The 24,876-nt window shown below is 37.3% G+C and overlaps 3 protein-coding genes across 3 annotated transcripts in view; 1 reads left to right on the forward strand and 2 right to left on the reverse strand.

Annotated features, from left to right (window-relative positions):
* Positions 1 to 5,200: 5,200 nt before the first annotated feature.
* On the forward strand, positions 5,201 to 11,821 carry LOC107711992 (amphoterin-induced protein 1-like). The gene is made up of 2 exons (XM_016517106.1): positions 5,201 to 5,350; positions 6,916 to 11,821. Exon 2 carries the CDS (start codon positions 7,010 to 7,012, stop codon positions 8,519 to 8,521), a length of 1,512 nt encoding a protein of 503 aa, XP_016372592.1. The 5' UTR covers positions 5,201 to 5,350; positions 6,916 to 7,009; the 3' UTR covers positions 8,522 to 11,821.
* A 1,519-nt stretch (positions 11,822 to 13,340) lies between these two features.
* Positions 13,341 to 21,548, reverse strand: LOC107711991 (ataxin-7-like protein 2). The gene is made up of 10 exons (XM_016517105.1): positions 21,390 to 21,548; positions 18,941 to 19,009; positions 18,539 to 18,848; positions 18,280 to 18,452; positions 17,298 to 17,380; positions 17,003 to 17,184; positions 16,775 to 16,901; positions 16,471 to 16,592; positions 15,014 to 15,752; positions 13,341 to 13,635 (listed from the first exon to the last, which is right to left on the reverse strand). The coding sequence occupies exons 1-10, from the start codon at positions 21,541 to 21,543 to the stop codon at positions 13,618 to 13,620; spliced, it is 1,977 nt and encodes a 658-aa protein (XP_016372591.1). The 5' UTR covers positions 21,544 to 21,548; the 3' UTR covers positions 13,341 to 13,617.
* Positions 21,549 to 22,987: 1,439 nt separating this feature from the next.
* Positions 22,988 to 24,876, reverse strand: part of LOC107711993 (synaptophysin-like protein 1) — a 13,687-nt gene continuing 11,798 nt past the window's right edge. Inside the window, exons 5-6 of the mRNA XM_016517107.1 lie at positions 23,977 to 24,168; positions 22,988 to 23,759 (exon numbers count right to left, since the gene is read on the reverse strand). Coding sequence (XP_016372593.1) covers positions 23,649 to 23,759; positions 23,977 to 24,168 — 303 coding nt within the window. The 3' untranslated portion in view covers positions 22,988 to 23,648. The remainder of the gene's footprint in view (positions 23,760 to 23,976; positions 24,169 to 24,876) is intronic.

Here is a 24,876-nt window from a genome sequence, read left to right on the forward strand (position 1 = left end):
AAGGGGCGTAAGATTTCCGTCACACGCTTGAGGTATTCGTCCAATCACAACGCACTGGATAGCTGGTCAATCAAGCACACCTCGCTTTTTCAGATCGATGAGCTTTGTAAAAATCGACGCGTTTCAGAAAGGCGGGGCATAGAGGAGAAACAATAATGTACAGTATGTGGAAAATAATGTGTTTTTTAACCTTAAACCGCATAAACACATTTCATTACACCAAATACACAAAATAATGTTCTTTTTAGCAGCATCATATGACCCCTTTAAATTGTAATAATATTTAACAATATTGATTTTTACTGTATTTTTAATCAGAAACATGAAGCTTTGGTGAGCATAAGTGTAACGTATGATACGTGACGATGAAGTTGGATCCAAATGCAGTCTTTATTCAGAAGAGTGGTCAAAACAGGCAGGGTCAAACAACAGCAAGCAGGTACAATCCAGGATGAGACAAAAGAGTAATCCAATAAACAGGCGAAGGTCAGGGCAGGCAGCAAACAATCAGAAAACAAGGAAACAGTCCAGGGATAAAAAACAACGAAGACAAGGAAACAGGGAAACTAGGAAACACAGGAACGCTACAGGCTATACAATAATCAGCGATGTGAGTGTGTGTGTATGTGTGTGCATCTTATAGGGTGTGAGACTGATGAAGTGATGAGATACAGGTGATTGCAGCTGGCAATCGTAACAATAAGAGACTTCTTTTTTTACCCCGCTTTGCATGTTTTTAGTATACTTAAAACAAGAAAAAAAATCCAAATAGAGTGAGAAAACTTGAAACTTGATATGAGTGATGTGAACTTAGATGTGGAATTATCATCATTTATTTCTTTTACTGACCCTTTCAAACTCAAGTTTTGCTGTGTTTACTGATATCAAATGCACCTGCCGGAGACCAAAGAATGTGTTTACCATCTGCATGTACCAGCCAGGTGGAGCACAGACATTGACTACAGCTCTGTTTACCATTGTGGAGACAACACAGGGATTCATTTGTCTATTTAGCATTGCAAGCTATTGTTAGAGGGATGAGTAATTGTTGTAGAGCACGAACAGAAAAGGAAAGACAATATCCCTCTCTTTATAATCAAGTGGTGAGCATCCTATATTGTGACTTGCCATGTCAACAACAGTTTTTTTCTCACACACACACACACACACACATATATATATATATATATATATATATAATTTTTTTTATTGCTTTCTGCCTCGTTCTCACTATATCTGTTGTCTTCCTCCCTGGTAAACCCCGGCTAAGCAGACATCCCAATAACAATCAGAGGGTGGGCAGCCCAACTGCCATGGCTCATGTAAAACCACAACAGTTGCCAGGCAACACTCTTCCCTCCACAGCAGGAGCAGGAGTCCAATAGAACATTAATGATTCTGAGCACAAACACACTGGACTGCTGGTGTCTGCTAGATATTTTACTATGGTTAATTACGCAAGAAAGTGACTGCAAAAACACACAGAATTTTACAGTTCATCTGGGCTAAAAAATAGGCTAATGGAAGCTCAATCTCAGGCCCAATCTGGAGCCTGAGGATGAATGTGATTGGATCTTTGTGGATCTGTTCAGTATCACCTTTAAATTTCTAAGTGGCTCCTATCGGTCCATGTCCATGTATGGTTTGTGTTTGACATCCTAATTTATCTTGCTGGTTGTTCACACATCAGCAGTGATAATAATTTAAGATGTATTCTGCTGCCAGTTTTCCCTTGAACTCAACCCTGGTCTTTAAGACCCAAGTAACAGCTAATAGACACAATGATTGTTTTTTTCCCCTTATGGTCTTGGGTGCGTAAACATGTTAAAATTCCATGATATTTTTCCATATGTCTTCATTTTATTTAGGTTTTTACTAAAAATTTAAAATTCTGTCATTATTTATGCCATCTCGTGTCGTTCCAATCTTGTATAACTGTGGAATGCAAAATAAGATATTTTTATATCATTTTAATTGTTTAAAATGTTTTTTCCCCATAATGAAAGTCAATGGGGTCCAAAACAACATGACTCAACATGAAAAACACTGAGACATTATCAAAAAGAGGGGTATTGTAGCAATGGAATGGAAGAACCATTTTTGGTTTCCTAAAGAACCTTTGAACAGTTCTTTAAAAGTTTGAAGAACATTTTAGTAATCTAAAGAAACTTTTTCCATTATAAAGAACCTTTTGTTCAATGGAAAGTTTCCATGGATTTTAAAGGTTCTTCATGCCAATTAAAACCTTTATTTTGAAGAGTGCATTCTATCTCCTCCTTTCAGTTATAATCAACATAGACTGTACAATCCTTAAATGAGAAGCATAATCTAGGTATTATTAAATCTTTGTGCATTTGGGATGTTCTAGAATCTAGATAATGGGAGATTGATATATTGAGGATTATATGGATTCATCATTTAGTTCTGCAACATCTCCAGCCCACCTACTGTGATCACCTTTGTTCTCTGGCTCTGAGATTTATGGAACAGTTCAAAAGCTCCCACTGGAGAGCGAATCTGAGAGAGAGAAAAGAATGACAGAAAGAGAGCCTGATGCCGTTTTGCAGGTCTTCAATGTCAATAAGTATTGCAAGAACATGAATTTAGCCAACACACGCTCATCCGAATGGACACAATAACCTTCCAAATCAACCCGAGTAATGCTATTAATTTAGACAAACTAAAACAGAACATGCCAGCAGTGAAGACAAGCTCAGTATCAGTAGAGCTAAAATATCAGTATCAGATATCAGTAAGAGCTAAGCAAATTAGCTACTGCGGGTAATTCTGGGAAGTTGTGGAATTATTTATTTACTGGCATTTTTAGGTAGCATGTTGATGCATTCAGAGACTTTTATTCATGGGAAGTTGTTTTAAGGGACATTTTTTATGAGACAAAAGGAGAAAGGCAAGTAATTAAAGACCGGACTAATGCAATTACGTATTCAAGAGTGCAATTACAAACCTGCAGGAGCATCAGTGTCAGCCTGTCGCCAACTCTCCTGGGTTTTCATGGAAGAGAATTACGCTTACTCTCTTGCATAAGAAATTATTACTTGATGTTTGTTACAAGTGTCTTTTACTAGCATATTGTGTATTTACTATTTAAAGGCTCTAATATTGTTTATTGCTCTGGGTAATTTTTCATAAATAACTCTTTACAATAACACTTTATAATAAGGTTCCATTCGTTAAAATGAACTAACAATGAACATTTCATCTGAACCATTTATTAATCTTAGTTAATTTTATTAATACATTATTAAAATCAAAAGTTGTATCTGTTGATATTATTTAATGGACTTGAACTAACATGGACTAACAAGGATCAGTTGCATTTTTATTACCATTAACAAATGTATTGCTCATTGTTGGTTAATGTAACACTTTATTTTAAGGACCAATTCTCACTAGATGCTTATTAGCATGCATATTATTAGCATATTGGCTGTTTATTAGTTTATTAGCTGTTTATTAGTATAAAGCACATATTAATGCCATATTACAGTTTTTCTGAATTGCTAAAACACTAAACCCCATTCTCTGAACCAAATTCTCACTAGCTTAAACCAATTTGTCGAATAAAGCACTCTTTCTGCTAAACCTTAAACACGTTCAGGCAGTTAGGCTCTATTTGCAAATCTCATGCACACTGTGATGCATTTGAGCTGCAAAATGCTAAACACAAGCGGCAAAAGTGAAACACAACTAAAGCACAGTTGTCATCGTTTACACACAACGATTCAAAATTGTTCACACTTGTTTCTAATGATGTGATCAAACCAACTGTACAAAATATGAGTCAGTTCAGAGTGCACAAGTGGCACAGGTGACTGAATGATGATACGAACAATAGATGGAAACAATCTAAGAAAAAGAGGAGGAAGAGTAAGAAGTAGAGGATGAGGAGGAAGAGGATGATGAGAGAAAAAGTAAGGTTTAGAGAGTGTTATCAAGGCTGGATCTGTCAGACCAGAGGTTTTTTTTCTCTTTGTCTAGCAAAAAAGACAACATTACTTGTGATGTGGACAAAGTCCTCAGGCCGGACTCAAGCACAAAGACATGATGCTGAGACAGAATGAATCTCTCATTGACCCTGATTTTACAATTGCACAACTTTACAGTATTGGAGTGTACTGTAACATGCTATTCATTTAGAGTTTTACACTGTTTGACATTTTAATTGCAAAATTGTTTACTCAATACACAATATACTTTTTCTGTAATGTTCTGGATGCTGTGTTCTCTGTTTTTCTCTGTAGTGTCTAATGAATGCTCTGTAGTGTTTAATTTATTGACTTGTGTGTGTGATCTGAGAGCACTGTTTGATTTTGAGTGCAAGTGAAATGGTTTTGCAGTGATTGTTTGAGTTTGATTGAAGAGTCAGAGGTTTCGTGAATTTAGTTTGAGTATTTGGATTTGTGTTTAAGGTTTTGAGAAAATGAGTGATGGTTACAAGAAATGTGTTTTAGCAATTCAGAAAAACTGTAATTCTGCATGACATATTTTAGATCCCTTAATCTTACCCCATACCTAAACTTAACAACTACCTTACTAACTATTAATAAGCAGCAAATCGGGGGTTTATTGAAGGAAAACTCTTAATTAATATGTGTTCCCTATTCTAAAGTGTTACTGTTAAGGTTAGTCAATACATTAATGTTAATAGAACCTTATTGTAACCATAACATACAGATTTAAATGATAAAACTGTTAATTAAAAAAAAAACTGTTACATGAAATGAAACATAAAAAAAAGCATAAAGGAAATATGTATTCGATTATCATTCCCCTTCTCCTGCAATCGCCTCATGCTTGCCAGAAAATTAAGATGTTTACTCTGTGTTTTGGAACATGATAGGTGGTTTAGCTGTTAAAAGCTGGTCATTAGCCGGTTAAGCAGCTATCATGTTCTAAAATACATCTACCAGTATAAGCTAAAATAGATAGATAGATAGATAGATAGATGTGTAATTATTTTATGAAATACTATGTTAGTAGTTAGTAATATACTCAGCTAAAAAAATTATTTTAATTAAATAGAATGTAAATCAAAACGAGAGCACGCCGCCAGTACGGCTAAAAAATTGACCTCTTCACGGATGCTTCGCCTATGCGGACACAGACTCAAGTGCTCCAGTAGGAGCCGTTGATTGTTTGTGTGTGTGTGTGTGCAGGTCTGCTCATGCGCCCATGAAGAGATGCTGCTGCTGCTGATCAGAGGTGTGTGCGCTGCGGCTGGCTTATTTACACCCGTTCAGTCACACTGTATCATAGAAAAGCTCTGGCGCTCCTTAGGAAATGGACTTTCTAAAGGGATTAATGTGTCTCTATGGTGATACATCTCAAGGTTAGTACTGAGATATGGCGTTGAGTCTATTTCTTTACGTAATGTTATCCTTGCATGTGTTAAGCGCTATCGGTGTGTCTGCCATCATTTTGTCGCTCTGCGCTTGTGCTGAAAACGTTTTATTTTCAGTCTCTCTGAAGACTGCACGTCTACACCTCTTCCTCGTCTTTCCGTTTTTCTTTTCTTTAAATGGGAAAGACGTGTCACACTGCTGTGATGTGAAATTGATAAAAAGAGACAATGTTTTACTTTGAAATTACATTTTTAGGCACAACAGTATGCAGGTAATATATTTATGCGTTTTTTTGGGGACTGTAATTTTTATCCCATTAAAATCATGGATTACTGCATGCATACGGTAAATGGTGCAATGCTACACCATGCTGAGTCCGTAGAGGCCATAACACACATAACACTTGCAAATTAGCTTTTTTCATTGGCATGATAAATGCAAACACACAAAAATACATAAATAAATAAAATGATAAATAAAACATTTATTGTTGTTGTACATTTAGGTACCGCCATGTGGGCCACGTTCTCCTATCTGAATGAATAGGTCAGAGCTTGTTTGTAAACCTATGCGCATGCATAAGGTTGTGCGCGTTGAGCGCGCGCTTGTCCGGACAATACTGTTTTCACATTCATTCGTTACCTTAACCCGTTCAGACCCGAATTATGTTCCAAGGAACACAAAACTAGACCGTGCTTTATTTCTACTTTAAAACCTTGTTGGAAAATCAATCCACGATGGTTTGTAGTTGATGGTCATTATTTGGCGCAAGCTAGCTCGTTGACTAGCTACCATGTAGAGAATAGTTTGAAAACCTTTTGACCAGATGCTGGTTTGTTGCTGAAGACGCTCTGCCTGCTTTTACCAGCTAACATGTTCTAAAACAGTTTTTACCAACCATAAACTCAAAAAAAGTGTGATGTTTTTAATGATTGTAGCTACATGGTTCTGAAGGGTTCAGGTTAGCCTATATTTTATTTAATCAGTGTAAGATGAACTAATGATTATAATTTATATAGCCAAGTATGTACACTTACTTGGATCATCCTCTCAAACCTGCACTCTTTTGGCAACCAGCTCAGTTTTTTTTTCTTCACAGTGCCACAACTCCTACAACTTTGTCATGTTTTCAGACAGACATAAAAGTTGAATATCAATACATAAGCAATGTAGTGCAATAGATGTCTGTTATTTTTACAGGCAAATGGCCATGAAAACAAAATATCCATTTAGTAACTTTGATCAGGCATGGTTTGCAGATAATCTGACTCAATTTAAATATAACTAAAATGTAAATATAATAGTTAGAATTATGTCAATTTTCTGCCCTGTCTACAGGCTACAGTTTCAAAACAAAAATATTTTGTCAAAAAGCAGCAATGAATTAAGTTTACTCTGTAGCATTCTAAAAATTCTGTGATTTGATTACTAAATGACAAAAAAAAAGGACAGTGGGTCTAAACAGGTTAACAATTTGAGACAATTTGTTTCTAAAAAAAAAAAAGAAAAGTACATAATGCATAAATCACTTTTGTTTCTTTTTGTCTTGTAGCTCTAAATTTGTGTCATCAGTCCCACAAGCTGTTCCTCCAAACAGTGTGGAAAGGATTTACACAGCCACATTACTGAAGAGGATTCTATGACTTATGCTACATCTCCATTTTAACTGCGTGTCAGAAATGCCCCCTTCCATAAAGTGGTGCATTAGGTGGGCTGTCTGCTTGTCCTTTATTCTTGCACTGATCCCCAGGTCCAGAGGATCGACGCTGAATTGTCACAAAATGTGCATATGCGCCAGCAACATCGTCAGCTGCTCCAAGATGAACTTGACGATGGTTCCATCCGACTTACCCGACTACACAGCTGTGCTTGACATTAGTTTTAATGAGATAACCGGACTTCGCGCACAATGGACCAAGCACAAACTTCCCAACCTCCACAACCTCTTGCTCAGCCACAACGGTTTGTCGTTCATCTCTTCTGAGGCGTTCATTTTTGTAAAGCAATTGCGATACTTGGATCTGTCATCAAATAACCTGCGACAGCTGGACGAGATTATTTTCGAGCCACTGATACATCTGGAGGTTCTTCTGCTCTACAACAACCACATCTCGCAGATCGACCGCACAGCCTTCTCAGGCCTCAACAGCCTGCAGAAGCTCTACCTGAGCCAGAACCAGGTGTCCCGCTTCCCCCTGGAGCTCCTCAAGGACAAGAACCGACTGGACAAGCTGAGCCTGTTGGACTTGTCTTCCAATCGGATCAAAGTTCTCCCCATTCAAGACCTCCAGGCACTGCCGGCCTGGATCAAGAATGGGCTGTACTTCCACAACAACACCCTCATCTGCGACTGCGAGCTGTACAGTTTGATGACTCATTGGTATATCCGACGGCTCAATTCAGCTGTGGACTTCAAGGACGACCACACCTGCGTGCATCCCGGCCCGGATAAACGGGTGCTGCGTTTGTACGATCTCAACACTCATATGAACTGCAGCACGTTTAAAGAAACTGACCAAGAAGCTTATTTGGAGCAGACGCTCACCCTCAGCTGTGATACCAGACATCGGAACATGTCCAAGACTTGGATGCTACCTGGAAACATAGCAGTGCCTCCTTACGATAACCAGAGCGTTGTGCCTCTGAAAGACGGCAACCTTGAGATAAAATCGATACGACCTGAGGACTCAGGTGTGTACACTTGCTTTGCCGTGAGTGAATACCTCAACGAAACGCTCTATGTGGTGGTCAAAGTCCACAACTTCACCCTCAATGGCAACAGCGAGACCCTCAACACCGCTTACACCACTTTGGTGGGCTGCTTGGCCAGCGTGGTCCTGGTTCTAATCTATCTGTACCTGACGCCCTGTCGCTGCTTCTGCTGTCCCGACCAGGGCAAAAAGAACCATCATGAAGACAGCATCCACTCCTCCATGCTCAGCATCACCCCGACGCACGAGGACATGGCAACCAAAGCAGAGCTCAACAGGCACGTGGCCTTCATAGACCCCAAGGACCTGCAGGGACAGAACGGAAAGGTGAATCCTAACAGAGAGGAAGAAGTGGATGAGGAGGCCATGAAGGGAAAAGGAAAACGGAAGAAATCGCTGGCAGACTCGATTAGTTCTGTCTTTTCTGATACTCCCATTGTAGTCTGAGGGAGGATGTGTATTTTTGGCTAGAGACAGTTCTTTGTTGTGGCTTTCTTGGATAAAGAGACTGAAGTACACAGTTTGCCATCCTCAGTCTTTGGCTGTTTCTACAAAACCTTTCCAGCATTTTAATCTGTAGCACTTAAGTATATACTGTGAAAAGGTCTTGCCATATTAGTGGAATCTAAACTTGGAGTGTTTAGATGTTCCTGTGAGTTTAAGCCCACTAAGTGTGACTAGAGGTAGTCTGGGTGAACAACAAATGCATTTTGCGATTTCTCAGTGATCAAGCTAGGAAGCTAGGTTGACAGACATTAGAACATCAATACATCCTCTATATAATCACATCATAAGCATGAGCTTTGCAGACTGCTAATGTTAAGAATATAGCACTTAATGAAGCCCTTGTAGCTAATCATATTTACCACATTTTATGCTAACTGACCAACCTTACCACTTTATGTGAAGCCATATGCAGCTGGTCACTGCAAGGGAAAGCAATGCACAATAGCATTTGAGAGTAGTCACAGGAAAATGATGGAAAATTATCTGTTTTTTATGGAACATTACAAGTTGTTTGGAATGAAAGTCAAACAGTAAACTGAGCATTAATGGTCACTTACATGAAACTTCCTCCACCTATATATGGCAATGGAAAAAATAATATCCTGGTAAAACTCAAATGGCTGTTTGAATCTAGACTCTTTAAGTCCAATTTCATAAGTTTAAATATTGGATACCAATATAAAACAAAGCTGTAAGAACTTACACAGTTTCATTTATATTAAACTATAATACAGCAGTTTTTCAATGTATTACCCCTCGCATAAAAAATGCAGAACGCATGCATTTTCAGCCACTTGAGCTCATCTGTCATGACAACCAGGGAGTGACATATAACCAAAATGCTAATGCATTCTTTTAATAGAATGACATGTCCCATCTGCCTGAACTCTCATCTCTAAAGCAATGATGATATGAGCTTGGATTCAACAGCCAAAACAGTTTCGGATACTCAGACCTATTCTCACCCTGCGTTCATTTGCACTTGTGGTGGTTGGAGTCAGTGCTGACTCATCCATTGTCAGAATAGAAGTCATTTTTTAAGCCCTTGAAGCGCGGAGGTAACCTTCATCAGATAAAAAGCCAAAGGCTGAGGGATTTTTTCAATTATTTTTTAACCTCGAACCATTATAATTTGAATACATTTTCTGAATGGATTAAAAATCAAGTTTGAAGTTTGAGTGATTAGCCGAATGTTCTCCTCATGTTCTGGTATTCTAAATTATTACTACAGGCATACAACAGTGATCTCTCAGAGACCAATATTATATTTGCATATACAATGTCGTAGGAACCTAAAGAGACTGCTACGAATCATAATGTAATGCGTAAAGCTCGTTGGCTGTGCTCAAGGAAGATGTGACTAGATCCATTCCAAGCAGATATCAACATTGTCCTGGTGGACTGTTCTAGAACACCAGTCAATGATGTTAGAAAACCATACGTGGAACTCTTACTTCTGGGAATGGCACTTCTATTCTTCTGTTCCTGGAAAGAAATCAGAATCATCTCACATGTTAACCATAACCACATATTTATAACGGGGTCTGGTTGGGATCAGCTGGAGCAATCTTAGTTTCCTCCGGCCTCTTTCCCTAGTAACATCGTAATTACATCCTGTTTTGCGAGTGAGGGAGTGGGTGAAGCTATTAAATGTTTGATAGGTGGATGAACTCACAAACAGTATTATCTCAGGGAGAGGGAATAACAGATAATAGCAGCTATGGCAGACTGCAGTCATGGGCAGTTACGGTCTCTTACACGTCTCTCTAGCTGCAATCCAAAATTAGTGTGCAGAGGAGGGAAAGGCCTTACCATCACGAGTGCTGTGGGATCTCGGTGGTTCGCAAAGACACAGAAAAGCCAAATGCTCCCCCTAAAACCACATCCAGCAACTTTTCACCCCTGTTGTGTGTGTTCTTCTTAACTGTGTGTCCTTGGCTATTTTGCTACGAGCAGAGTTCTTGTGAAAGACCACTGTTCATTACTTACCATTTAACAGTAGGCTACATCTGTGCTTTTGTATGTGCAAACAGTGTTTGTTTTTACAGTGTTTATGAGATCGTGTCATTTTAGGTAGCTTTTTTCCCCTTGAGGTTCCAAAGAGACTGAATTAATTCCGTGTTCTTCTGTGTATCGTTGTTCCTATACAGTTGTCTAGATTCCACTTGTGACTATAGGATATTGGTAAACCTATTTTAATGACACTGACTGTAAAGGTCTTTCTCTGTCATGCATTTTGAAATCTGATCATCTATTTGTCTATTATATGTTGTTATTTAGGCACATAAATTAAGTTTTTTTTTAATGTCAGTAAATTAAATCTCAAGAAGCATCACAGACTGTATCCAAGTCCAAAACTCTGTTGCATTAATTAGAAAATGCAACTTCAAGTCAACGTGAATTGCCGTTCACAGCCCACTTTACTAGTACCAGTTTAAAGGCCCGTTCACAACAAGGATGATTACTATAATAATAACTAGAAAGCTGTAATACTCATTCCAATTCTTTGAGAATAGTGGAGTCCGAACCACAACTTTAACGATAATGGCACAGAGAAACGATATGGTTGGAATTTCACTTTTTTTCCACACAACTTTGAAAAACTGAGCATTTAAAGGGGCAAATGCAGCGTAAAAACTGCAGCGTATACCTAATATGTGGACGATAATATATTTATTGTTACAGTTATCATTTTTGATATGAACTGCCTTAAAAATTTGGTGCTAAAGGTATGTGGTACTAGAGACTAGTCCCTTCTGTTCTTTACTAACATTTAGAATCTTAAAACTCTAGATTAACAGAATTCAAAATAAGTAACAATATCAACAGCATTTGATAGTTAGTTGTGACTAAGTCTAGTTCTTCTAGATTTGAGTACAGAAAAAAACATACAAACAGAAGTAGACGAACACAAATCTGCTAGAATCTCAGTAATGCAAATATAGCTGTACCAATAGTAAGCAAGCATCCTGATATACATACATACTGCTAAAAAACTGTGAACCCTAAATGGTTTGAGATCTAAAGTCTCAGCCATCATTACTAGTGTCTGAAAGCGAGAATAGAAATGTTGTCAGGTTCAGTATTAGAGCTAGATGCCTTACTGTAAAGTCTAAATGTCAAAAACGAGACTGATGAGTGCCGGGTGGTGCAGATCCCTGTCCTAGAGTGAAACGGACTGCTTGATGATAATCCAGAAACTGATTCTCCATCAGCAGTCCTCCCACATGGAAGTTTACCTATGAGAAGTATTATTTATCAATAATATAAAAGTGAATAAAAAATGAAATTGACTGTTTTTGATTATTTTTTATGCTTTCTGTCCAATCAGACATACAGAAACGTGTTAGTTTACATTTAGCTGACACTATTTATCCAAAGCAACTTGTAGTTGCATGAACCATTAGTTTCCACAATAACCACATTATTATATACAGAATCTTTGAAATGAGCACTTTAATAAGGGATCGGCTATATTTAAAGATATACAGGAGATTTATCATTGCTATGGTTATATTAATGGACTAGTCTAAATTAAATACTTGCCCTGAGGGAGGAGATGAAATTATTTTCTGTTAAATTGACAACGTGCCACAAATACAGATTTTTATTTAACCCAAAATAGTATTTTAAAGGTCCCATATTGTCAAAACTGAAATTTCCTGGCTTTTTTCATAACTGAGGTCTAAGTGCTATGTAACTACCATATAAGTTTCAAAACAGTCAGTCCACAGTAAAATTCACACAGCCTGCTTAAAGTAGCTGTGATTTTTCACGAACCTTTGTGACTTCCGTAAAAAGTTGACGTCAGAACTACAGTCACCGCCTTCAGTCACCACCCCGAGCACCGCCCACAGTCCCACTCTCCTTTAGCCAAACCCCAGACAACATCGCGTCCATGCTATTGCTGAGCAACGACAACAGGGAAACATGTCGAAAAGGTTAAAACCAGGAAACCAGATCGGCCCACCTGTAATGTTACACTCTCACTCAAAGGATGGACGATCTGACAGGATTGTTACTATGAGGTGGATCACATCTAACATGTATAGACAAACTCACCGTGTATCTAGTCATGATGAAGATGTATATACATTTCAATTTCAGCAGGAAACTATTTTTACAGCTACATTATTGTTCCAGCCACAATTAATCACAACAATGTATATACAATTACAAATGATTATATATAAATCGTCAGTTTGTTGTTTTACACACATGCACACAGACATTTCATAAATGACATAATCGTGAGATGCAAGAAACATAGACATAAATCTGTAGACGCGCCCATAACAACAAAAGACAATACTTTATTTAACCTTTTCTGATAAGAAGTGTGTGCTGCAAACGCGAGCATTTTTGACGATCGTTTCTGTCCAGTCTGCTCGTTTTATCGCGTTTAACCACAGCTGTCGTCGGTTTTTTGTCTGGCAGTGGCAGCAGATATGCGATCAAATTTCTCATTTGAGGCTGTATTACGTCGATTCTGGCACCCAACATCACAACAAGATGATATTTTATCATCTTTATGTATAAGCTCCTTATGTAGCCGAACCTGCGCTGGTTTGAATGGGCCGCCGCACTTACTAGGTTCGTTCTACAATGACATCTGTAAACTAAACTTTGCAGCATCCATGCTGAAGTACACAACCACCGTTCTATCATCCAGCACAATAACAAAAAATGACCCTTTGGCCTGTCTGAGTAAAATGGACGTATCTAGCAGTTTAGTGTCATCTAGTGGTGAGACAAAAGAAACGTGTTGGCATATTTATTTCAGAGTCCATTATATGACAGTCCGTTTAGCAGCATATGGAAGGTCTTGAGGTATTTCTATGTTCATTTGCAGGTCATTCACAAATACATTCATTCACATAGAAATCCAGTATACAAAACACAGACACACACATACATATATACTGATACGTACTCCTACAGTGAACTTCAAACACTTTCACCATCCTGTGCATAAAGACTGTAGCAAATACATGGCAGGAATCCTGTGCTTCTGGAGGAGTTTAAGGCAGACTCCCTCAGTGAAGAAGATTTGGCTGTTGGGAGAAAAGAAGAGCAGATGGTCAGGAAAAGGATCTAAATTCAGAGCTGAGACTCAACCACTGTGCTGAATTAAACCTTGATGATTCATCTTAACAGACTATCAATCTGTGACTTCCTATACTTGTTGTTCTAACACTGTGTATTTTTTATCTTTGAAGTGTTTAAAAAGTAAGCTTTGCCAGTTTTCTTCAATAACTTTAATGCATTTCCTTTCCCTAACAAGAGGATTACATGTCTACCAAGAGCTGCTTGAGCTTCCAGACCCCTACACATTGGTCGTATTAGGTTATTATTTAACACATCACTTAAAGGTGCACTCAGTATTTTCATCATTAAAGTGTTTTACGCCTAATGAAATCAATAGGACTTTTAAAATCATGCCACATTTTAAAAGCACTCACATTAGATGAATCATATAGCCTAAAAGCCATTTAAATTTGGGTAGTTAAAAAAAAAAACAAATCAACAAACAAATAAATACTACAAAAAAAAAGAGGAAAAAGAATTTGATTTTGTAAAGGAAAATGTATAGTTTTAGATACTGTAACAGGCCACTATTTCTTCAGTTTTTCACATGTACAAAAATTATGATAATATAGAAATTAAACAAATCATTTACATAAAAGATTATAAAATGCTGTTTAAAGTATGCTTTAAACGTTTTAAATACATTCAGAAACAACAAAATATAAGTTTCACCCCTCCAGTGTTGTTATTGTTAACTAAAACTATTAAAATCGTTTTCAGAAACTGAAATTAAAAGCTGAAATAAAAAAGATAAATATTAGATTTGAAATATTAATGTAAAAAACTTGCCTTGACAACTGACTGAAATAATAAGTTTAAGTACTAAAATTACTAGAACTGAAAATTAAAAAGCTATATAGAAATATTTAGCCAACCCTAATAAGCACATAACAAAATTACTAAAACTTGAGCTAAATTTAAAATGAAAACTGAAAATTAAAAATAAAACCCAATTCAAAATATTAATAAATACTATAGTATTTACAATAATACAATTTTAAATGAACTACCATATATTTTTTATATCATTCATATTTAGGGACATCCTTTAAGACAAAGGAATCCAATAATATAATGAGAGATGCTTTTTTAGATTAGATTTCATCTAAATAATTCATTAAATGAGATTCTTATGAGTTATTAAACACTGAAGAAATACTAGAGAAGGCTATATCTCCATATTTCTCCTAAAACGGTATGATAAAATTGAGACATACTGAGAGAGTTGATCATTGATAATGTCACTAAATGTCCAAGACAACATATTGGCCAATGCAACAAATAAACAACAACAACAAAAAACAATACTGAATGCATCTTCAGTTAAACTACTGAAAAACAAACCTTCTGTGCACCTAGTTTCTTTGGCAGATTATGGGAGGTTGGTGCTGGTCTGCCATCCCCACCCCATGACACCAGGCTGGAGTGAGTTTGGGAGAAAGAGGAGAGGATATTGGATTTAGGGGCACATGAAGTGTTTTTGAGGGGAGAGGGATTGCTGGTCTTACGTTTCCTGCCAGGCCCTTTATGTTCGTACCCAACAGCCCTTTGATTGAGCCCTGAGGCCCCTCCCTTATCTGACTCTGGGGAGGGAGAGGGGGAGATGTGGGCAGGGCTTTGCTTAATCAGCGCCTTCATTTCAGGTTGGTGTGTTCTCCTGCCAGCTGAGTGTGCGCCATTAAACGGGCCATGTGGTGAAGAAATCATAGTTCTGTTCAAGGAGGACTGGGGGAGAAATACGATTTTGGACTGTTCAGGTGAGTCCTTGTCCTTTTTGGGAGATTTCCGCTGCTTACTGGCTGTGGGACTCTCCTGAAGCTCCCTGAAACCCACTTGCAAAGCCTGTTTGCTGGTCCGACCTGCAGGGTTACGGGGCCGGGTGGGGCCTGAGTTCGTCTGGGCTTTCGTTGGTAGTTTTGAGGCGGCTGTTAGGTTAGTGGGCTCTGATTGTCCTGAGATGCTTGTCCTGAGAGTAGAGGCACTGCGGATGGGTACGGAGCTGCGCGTGGCATCATGGGAATTGTAGTTGTTTGTGGTGACTAGGGGTTGATGAGAGCATAGTTCTGACACCTGAGGGATTTTCCTACAGACATGAGATATACTTACAACAAACAAAATTCACAGGCAAATGAAAAGAAAAAAATCCATTCTTGCACAAATACATTAAAAAAACAACCCATTTTGTAATTTAAGAAATTAAAGCAAATAAATGAATATAAAATAATGAAAAAATAATTATTATTATTAGTGTTTAACAATAGTAACAGATTAAATATTAAACAAATCTGAAAATTAATTTTTCGATTTTTTTTTTTATCAATTTGTTATACTGATAATATATTTGTAATGAAAAATAATTGAAGTAGAAAAAGATAAAATAAAACACAAACAGACAAAAAAAACAATCGAAAAGTAGAAATGTTGCCATGGAAACTAACTGAAATAAGTTTAAGTAATACAATGAAACTCAAATAAAATAAATAAAAGCTATATATAAATATTAAAATAAGCAGATTACTAAAACTTAAACTAAAAATATAAAAATTCTAATTCAAAAGCTAATTCTAAATATTAATAAATACTACAATAAGTATTTGTTTACTTTATTTGTTATGCTGATCATATTTGTAAAAAAAAAAAAAATCACTGCATTAAATAAGGAAAATATAAAAGTAGAAGGATAATAGCAGTCTCAGACTTCTGGAGCCCATTGCCTTTATTCAATCAGCTAAATGTTGAAAACACTCAAAATAATCTTTGTGAATGTCACAAGAACATCAGCTTGATGTAAAATATCTTACTTCCATAGATAAGTGCTGAGGTGCTGCTCCATCATGACACTGAAAGCTGACCGCAGGTGAAGCAACCTTCGGTCAAACGCTAACACACTACGGCCAAGTACACGTGCCCCGAAGGTGCAAAGCTGAAAGAACGTGAGAGAGGAGGCAAACAAGGGTTCATTTTACTACAAATGGGATATTATTAGCTGAAACTGTCTTTTTTGTAACTTTTGTTATGAATATTATCTCACATTAAGATTTGTAGGGGATTTTTAGCACTTAGTTAAAAAAATGCTTAAATTTTAATATGAAGAAAAATACTTACACCCAGGGGTTTAGGGTGCAAGGTGCTTGCTGGTAAATGAGCAAAGTCCTCACTGTTCTCCCCGTCACTCTCCTCACTGGAGAGACTGGCTGAGAGAGGCTCCACCTCCTCTAATGGATTCATGGACCTGTAAACACACACATTCAGATAAATGTCCTGTCTAAGTGTCAAATAAGCTTGAAAGCATCTGTCTCCATTATTTAAATCACAGAATGCAGAACTATAGACCTGAGAATAGAAGAGTTAGTTATTTGGCATTTGGTCTCATGGTGGGCAGAGCCTCCATCGGGAACTTCTCTGGGCAAAGGGGGGCGCTCTCGAGGCTTTGAGCTCATCTTCAGCTCCATTACAAGCTGGTCTAAAGGTTTCCGCCTCCCTACCACCTGGCGGCGCTGATGGATGGAATGAATCTGCAGTAGAGGAGATAACACAGAAACACCAGCAAGAGTTCAACACTTTGGTCCAAAATCACTGAAATGTTTATGCTGGTGTACTTGTTTCTGTATATTGACTATATGCTCACATTACAAGTCAGCAGTCTGGTGCACAGTTTCTTTCTCTCAGGATCCATCACCCCACAGTGCTTGTCCAAGTCACATTCTTTCTCTGAAATAAACAAATCGGTTTCAACAAGAGAAAACATTTGAACCCCCAAAAAACCCAACACACTGTAACCAAGTAGATTCAAAATGTTTATGGAAAAAGTCAAATACAGTAAAATTTTAGTTAAAAATATGTAAGAGATACTATCCACACAGAATGAATTATTTTTTTATTAAATGCATTAAAAGTTTTTATTAAATGCAGTTTAAAAAAAAGTTTTTATTAAATGCATTAATATATTAATACATAGTAACATAAAACATTTATCTACAAACATTACCACAAAATAAGTTATTACTTTACGCATTAAATTCAAAAGTTACAGTAAATATACAAGTTATATACAGTTGCAGTACAGTTATAATGTTACAAAAGATTTCCATTTCAAATAAACACTTTTTTTTTTTACTTTCTATTCCTCAAAGAGTCCTGAATAAAACGTTTCATGGTTTCCACAAAAATATGAAGGAGCACAACTGTGTTTCAACATTGATAATTATAAGAAATGTTCCTTGAGTAGCAAATCAGCATATTAGAATAATTTCTGAAGGATCATGTGACACTGAAGACTGGAGTAATTATGCTAAAAATTCAGCTTTGCCATCACAGGAACAAATTATATTTTCTTAATCAATTTAAATGGAGTTCTTTAAATGGATTCGTTTAAATGGATCATTTGAACAGATTCACAAGACTAAAACTAATGACAGACTTTTAAAACTCTTAATGGTCAAATAAAAAGTGGATTTAAAATTCATTTTAAGATTAATTTTAGACTGCCTGCCAACAAAATCATGAATATTTGAAATATCATCCATGTTAATGTACAGTATGTCTGAAATACTAACAAACTCAGACACAAGATTTTTTGTTTCCCATTATGAGTTGCATCAGAGACTTACTAAGGACTTTCTTGTAGGTTCTGCTGTGTGTTCTTGGTCCGTGCGGGTGAGTGTGTGAGTCCAAACTCTTCTGAATTGTTTTCTCGGCAGATGGGGCTGCTTTTTTTGGTGGCATGGGCAAATGTAGAGGTGTTGGAGGGGTTTCATGGGAAACTTTATCCACCTGCTGAAGACTGGAACACAACACTGGAATGAAACGACACTGGAATAAACAGTGGACGCGTAAGATCAAGTTAAACTGCACTTCACTCCTCCTCACCTGGGTCCTTCACGCTGTGGTTTGGAATATGCCTGGTGGGGAGAATGAGGTGGTGGTACTCGTGGGGGTCCAGCCCCCCGGTGCCTGCTGTCTTGACCCTCACAAAGGCTTCCATGTTGGGAAGGCGGTCTCCCCTGTTGGGGTTGGTCAGGAGAGCAGTTGGATGGCTTGTCATAAAGCTTGCTGAAGAGGCCATGACGACGCTCACAATGCTTCTCAAACGCCTGTGGCTTCACCACCTGCCCACAGTGGCTGCACACCACCAGGAAGAAGTCATCATGTGCTGGGCAGTGGCCATATATCGACATGTCTGTGACGGCAAGAAAAATGTTTTTATGTGTGGCAATCATGTGCGTCATTATTGCAATCTATAAATCACAAGCCTAACAAATGCCTCCTTACCTCCTTTCTTAAAAGTCATGGTTTCCATCCGTTTCTTCACATTTTTGCTGCACTCTTCCAGAGAGGACCCTAAAAGAGGCAGTGAAACAAACAGACCATCAAAACAGGAAATGAAACACAAAGCAAAGTCCATTCACACCGACACTCCTTTCAAGTGTCCATACATTAAAGGGGTCATATGATGCTGCTAAAAAGAACATTATTTTGTGTATTTGGTGTAATGAAATGTTTTTATGCGGTTTAAGGTTCAAAAAACCCATTATTTTCCACATACTGTACATTATTGTTTCTCCTCTATGCCCCGCCTTTCTGAGCGCTGATCATTTCCTGCATTTATGAAGCCCCTCCCTCAGAAATACATGATGGGCTCAGTTTGTTTAGCTGACTCAGTGTGTTGTGATTGGCTAAACCGCCTCTAGTGCGCATCTAAACGTCCTGCCCCTCACCTCAGCGGCATGTGCTTCGGTTGTATTATAAACAATGGCATCGTCTATATTGCTTATCAGTTTGAGCCCGATTGAGACGCAGAGGATATTAGTGAAGAGGATCGCGCAGAACCTGTACAAGTACGGCTCTTAATGGTATGTTTTTTGATTGTTGTTGTCTCATACTTTTAGATATGTTGATTTTGAAACTTGTGAATCGTTAGAAGACAGAATCACGATTCATATATGAATAGATTTTTACGAGCACCTCTAGTTTTCTCTTCCTCTTCTCTAAAGCAGCGCAGCATGGACTCGCCCCCTTCGTTGCATGTTCCCGGGTGCGGGGTTTGGCTGGGTTTGTGATGTCACAAACCCGGGAAGTAACTCGTTGTAGTCCCTACGAGCCGTTTTTGTAGGCATTAAACTGCCAGAATTTTAAAAGACGTTATCTCCATTTGCATTGAACTTTCAGTACCGCAACTTTGCAGATATTGTTTATGCTCAAACAGCAACATTACACACTAACTAACATTAAAAAAGTGAAATCGCAATCAACTACCCCTTTAAAAATAACTAACTGCAATTAATTGAACTGTATATTCTTTAATAGATCAGAATCTGTTTAGGGGACCAATTAAAAAGCTTTTTTTTCTGCTGCACAGGGTCTATGTATTAGCTTGGTAAAATTTGGTGAAAATTTCTATTTTGTAGTTCAGAAAATGATAGATACTATTACTATCCTTATCCTATTCTATACTGTTATATGTATCATAAAATAACCCTGGCAAGAACATACTCATTGTAAGCTATATGTTTACTGTTTATAGAGGTTGACCCAGTCAAATTAGGAGGTAGTAGGTGTGAAATTAAAACCACATTAGGGAGTAGGATGGAAAAATAAGTTGCCAAAGACCTCTACACTACGGTAAAAAAATAAAGTTTACTGATGAATTTTAACCACAAATGTGACGTCCCTTTATATATTGTTGGCCTACATATTTTTTTTTAACAGTTTTTAGCAATTTAATTCATTTTGTTTATTTTAACATAACATTATTTGTAACTCATTTTAAGTCATGTTTAACTCTAGTTCTAACATCTTAAAGTGGGCTACTGGACTTCCAGGGTGGGCTGTACAACTGTGAAGGTGGTTGATGTCAAGTTCATGACTGGGTCATTATAGACTCTGGAAGTTTGCTGAGGCCTTCTAGTCGGCCGTGGTCCCCCAGTTGAGAACTGCTTTAGACATACCGTCAAATAATGTTCCCACTTCTAATGGCACTTCACAGCTCACTGCATTCATTAATATGGGTCATTTCATTTCCTGTATTACATGAACTACATACATGAGAAATGCAATTCTTATTATTAATCAGTTGATAAGTAAGATAGATGGAGAGAGACCAACTCAGTGTGCTATATAAAGATGTAATGTAAAGAAAAGTCAGAGCAAGGGCAGTTTGATGTGAAGATGCCTCTTGATTACTGGCTATTGCAAAGGGAAATATCAACCCAGCATTTCATAATGCTGTCACCACATGATAATCTGATAATAATGAGACGTTCTCACGGTGACCAGAACAATTATGAACCTGTGAGTGGGTAAATGGGTTCAGAGGCTTATTTATCTTATAGTTCTCTGGCCAGAGACTCGTCTCCACCTTCACTTCCCGTCGCGCTGGCTGTCAGATCACCAAAGGTAACATACTGCGCCGCATCTTTTGGCTTTAAAACTGTAACCAACACGACAACGTACATAATGAGTTAAGGCACATTACAAAAAACATTTTCAAGACAGTACATTTTAGTAAAGAGTACATTTTACTAAAGAGAGCGCTAGGACCTGGGAGAATTTCCGAAAGTACAGTGTGTCGGATTGCAACCCATGCGGCGCTAGGACCCGGCGGGGCCTTTGTTTGGGTCGTGGTGGCCGGGGTTTGCTCTTTTCAAACCGATCCATTTCCTGTGCTCGCTCGACGCGATTACAACTGAAAGTATCGAGAGCTCGACATTATTTTACTCACCATCCGACGTGGATACGTTCGCTTTGTCGATCCAAGCGGTCCAGCTTTGCCCTACAAAGTCTAGGATGGAAATCCGCCGATCTAAGGCAGCCATTGCCGATTTAGCGCGTGCACGATCCGCCACCATCACGGCGGGAGCGCATTGCGACGTCATCTTGCGTGGGAGGTCCGACTCAATTGTTAGAGTCGATTCTTTTGAAATGTTCGTTCCAAAGAACCGGTTCACCCAAAGAGATGGTTTAATCAGGGATAATACACATTAATAATACATAAAAATATATGTAAAATGTGCCAGATTTAGCCAGGGTGGCTAATTTTCATGTAGTCCCAGGGCAGGTCGATGCAGGCTGAAAAAAATATCAATACATAAATACAAAATTTTTAACCCTAAAATCCTGATAAATGTTCACAATTTTGCTTTGACCACAAACATTTTCATTTCTTCTTTTTTTCTTCTTTTCTTTTTTCATTAATTTATTTGAGAAATCACAATGTCCTTATATATATATTTTTTTTTTATAATTCTGGTGAGTCTATTCCAGTCATGGGTTCCTCTATAAAGCTGGATTTAAAAATATTTTAATTTGGCTGACAGCTATTAGACTTTTTTTTTTTAAGAGGGCGATTTGGTTAGCCTATCTCTTTCTATCACTGCATAAATCAGAAAATACAGACAAACAAATTAACTTTGCTTCTAAGAAATTAAAAAGATCCTTTTGCAAATACTTCCCGAATATAGATAGGAATAAAACTGGAATGTTTGGGGTAAGTGCTACTAAAGTGGAGATTTGGCTCAGTCAAAAATCAAAACTCATTTTGGAAAAAGAAAAAGTATTTAAAGATAGATAACGGGATAAAAACGCTTGTGTGTTTTAAATGTTCTTTTGCCGCTACTCTGAAAGAAGGCATGCTATAGAAGCAAAATAGCCTATCCCAAAATGTCAAAAATGGACCAACCAATTAAACAACTTAAGTAACATATTCTTCTCAGTTCCCTCCAAACGTGTTTACTATTAACAATTGTAAAGGAAATTTCCAATTCAACAGAAGACTGGAGCTGAGACCCTCTAGGATCGATTTAGTTAGATTCGTGAACAAATCGTCCAGTCTGTGAACGGGTTCAACGATCCATTGAAAAGATCCGACTCAAACGAACAATTAGTTCACGAATCGAACATCGCTTCAGGCTCGTGTCCGTGCACATGAAACGTTGGAAATACCCATATAGGAAATACCATAGACTGTATAAAAACAGGGAAATACCCAATTTTCTGAATAGCCTACATCATAATCTGTAAACTCCTCACAACTTAATACCAGCATCAGCAGCAGCTGATTTTCACAATAACGCAGGCTGATACTGTGAGCATTAAGATAATGAAGATATTTTGTCTAAGAATGTGTTTTGTCTTTTATGCAGCAGTGTGTAGCCTGTTTAAGTAAATAAGAATTAGAAATTAATTTTCATAGGTAATTTACCAATTAGAAATTACAAGTAGCCTACATGTGGGCCAAAGAATGATATTATGCACAATAAAAAGAAAACATGTTTTTATTATTATTATTTATTATCTTATTTATTTTTAAAAAGCCTCCAACTTTGTTAAACACAAAAAAAACATTCAATTCATTTTTAGCAACAGTCGTGCCTGGTATATGTAAACGTTTCTTAAATATAGGCTAACTAAGTTATAAGGCACACATTTCATTTAATAAAAGGCCATTTCAACCACAAGAAGCACATTGAAAAGTAAGCCGAGATGCTGTTTTATAAGGCCAAAACTAACTAAACACAACAGCATCTTGTACTGCACAGCCTCAACGGTTATAAAAAGGGAGCATCAGAACAGCAAATTCAAGTTATACACTGAATTCAAAATATATTTCAGTGAACAGGAATCAAAAACATTCTGTACATTTTGTTTATGTAACAAGTTCAAATGACATCAAAAACATGACAGTAACAGTAAAGATATGAAATATGACATTTTAATGATGCAGTTTACTTCATACAAAGTTTATTTGCTAAGGTGTTCTTGTACCTTCCCTAAGTATACAGCTTTGCTGTAGTGTGTAAAATGCACATCTAAATTGGACCATATTTGAATATAATGGAGATACTCTATAGGCAAGAACCTTTGGTGGATTTGTGACACAGGTCAAGACAGGTAGATCCATAACATCAGTCAACCGGGTGCTATGTAGCACTTTAGTACTGCAACAACACCTGCTTGATGAATGTGGATGTGACCCGTTTAATTATGGCTGTCCTGCTCCCGCTTGCTGATTGGCTGACTTGTGTAATGGCGTCTCCTTGTAAAGGAACCAGCAGTTTCCTCCCCACAGGATAAGGTTGAGGAATCCAAAGATCTATAAAAAAATTCATAGATTCACATCATTTGCATTAGTAACCTCACTTGATTTGTTTTGAATTCATTTGATTCACATTACATAAATACTGACAAAGGATAGCAGTAAAAATAGGTGGGAAAATAGGATGGATAAATCATAAATAAGTAATTCTGTTAAATTATCCAGGTATGATGTCATGGGTCTAGTATTTTGCTATACATTATAGTCCTCCTACCACTGAGGAATTGAGGCGGCCCATTGAGGGGATGTGCCCAGCAGTGCACTTGTTTCCTGTTTGTTTACACACTTCAGTTATGTACACAAGCGTATTCGGACTGGTTGAAATTTTCACATCCGTGAGGCCTTTTCCCCATGCAGATGAACACACCAGCCAGAGAAAAGCGAAGATCCCAGTTAACAGTAGATCCTAAAGAGAGTAATACATGTAAATTGAAATATATATAAATTATACATTAAATGCATTATAATTAATATTATTATTCTAATATACCAGTCAAATGTTTGGAATAAATACAGAAAAAAACAGTAACATTATGAAATAGTAATACAATTTAAAAGAACTGTTTTCTTTTTAATTAAATTTTTTTTATTTTTATGAATATTAAGTTCAAAAGAACTGCATTTATTTGTAACAGAATTCTTTTGTAACGTTATTTCTTTCTTTACATTCACTCTTGCTCAATTTAATGTGTCCTTGCTGAATAAAAGTATTTCTTTTTTTAATTTATTTTTCTTTGTACATTCTGCAAATTATTCAATGGTAGTGTATGACGGTTTCCACACTGGATATTTGGCAGCAAAAAAATAATTATTTATTAAAAATAGGAAATTAGGAGTGGACGATATGGCAAAAATATCGTATCACAATTTTCTTTTCAAGAAAATCATGATTCACGATTTTATCATGATTCTTTGTCATGCTGGTTTTACTATTTTGCAAGTTGTCTGAGCAGCACAGCCAAACTAATTTCCCAATTTTAAAAACAAAGCCTTATAAAGTGAAAGCCGATCCGGCGATCCACAGCGCGAAGTTGATGTATTTCCTCAGCGACCAGCACGGATCAGCTCCAGGCATGACGAAGCGGATATCGTCCTCTTTTGGAAGACCAAACAA

The sequence above is a fragment of the Sinocyclocheilus rhinocerous genome, unplaced genomic scaffold (genome assembly GCF_001515625.1).
Source record: "Sinocyclocheilus rhinocerous isolate Xijiao unplaced genomic scaffold, SAMN03320098_v1.1 scaffold1168, whole genome shotgun sequence".
In the NCBI taxonomy this organism is placed as follows: Eukaryota; Metazoa; Chordata; class Actinopteri; order Cypriniformes; family Cyprinidae; genus Sinocyclocheilus; species Sinocyclocheilus rhinocerous.

What these genes read in the sequence shown, in the direction of transcription:
- LOC107711992 (XM_016517106.1), top strand. Translation starts at nt 7,010, where the DNA reads ATGCTACATCTCCATTTTAACTGCGTGTCAGAAATGCCCCCTTCCATA.
- LOC107711991 (XM_016517105.1), bottom strand. Translation starts at nt 21,543, where the DNA reads ATGACGTCGCAATGCGCTCCCGCCGTGATGGTGGCGGATCGTGCACGC. An exon ending in GAACGTATCCACGTCGGATG is followed by an intron (nt 19,010 to 21,389) that starts GTGAGTAAAATA and finishes TGCCTCTTTTAG; the next exon opens with GGTCCTCTCTGGAAGAGTGC. An exon ending in ACTAACTCTTCTATTCTCAG is followed by an intron (nt 16,902 to 17,002) that starts GTCTATAGTTCT and finishes GTGTGTTTACAG; the next exon opens with GTCCATGAATCCATTAGAGG.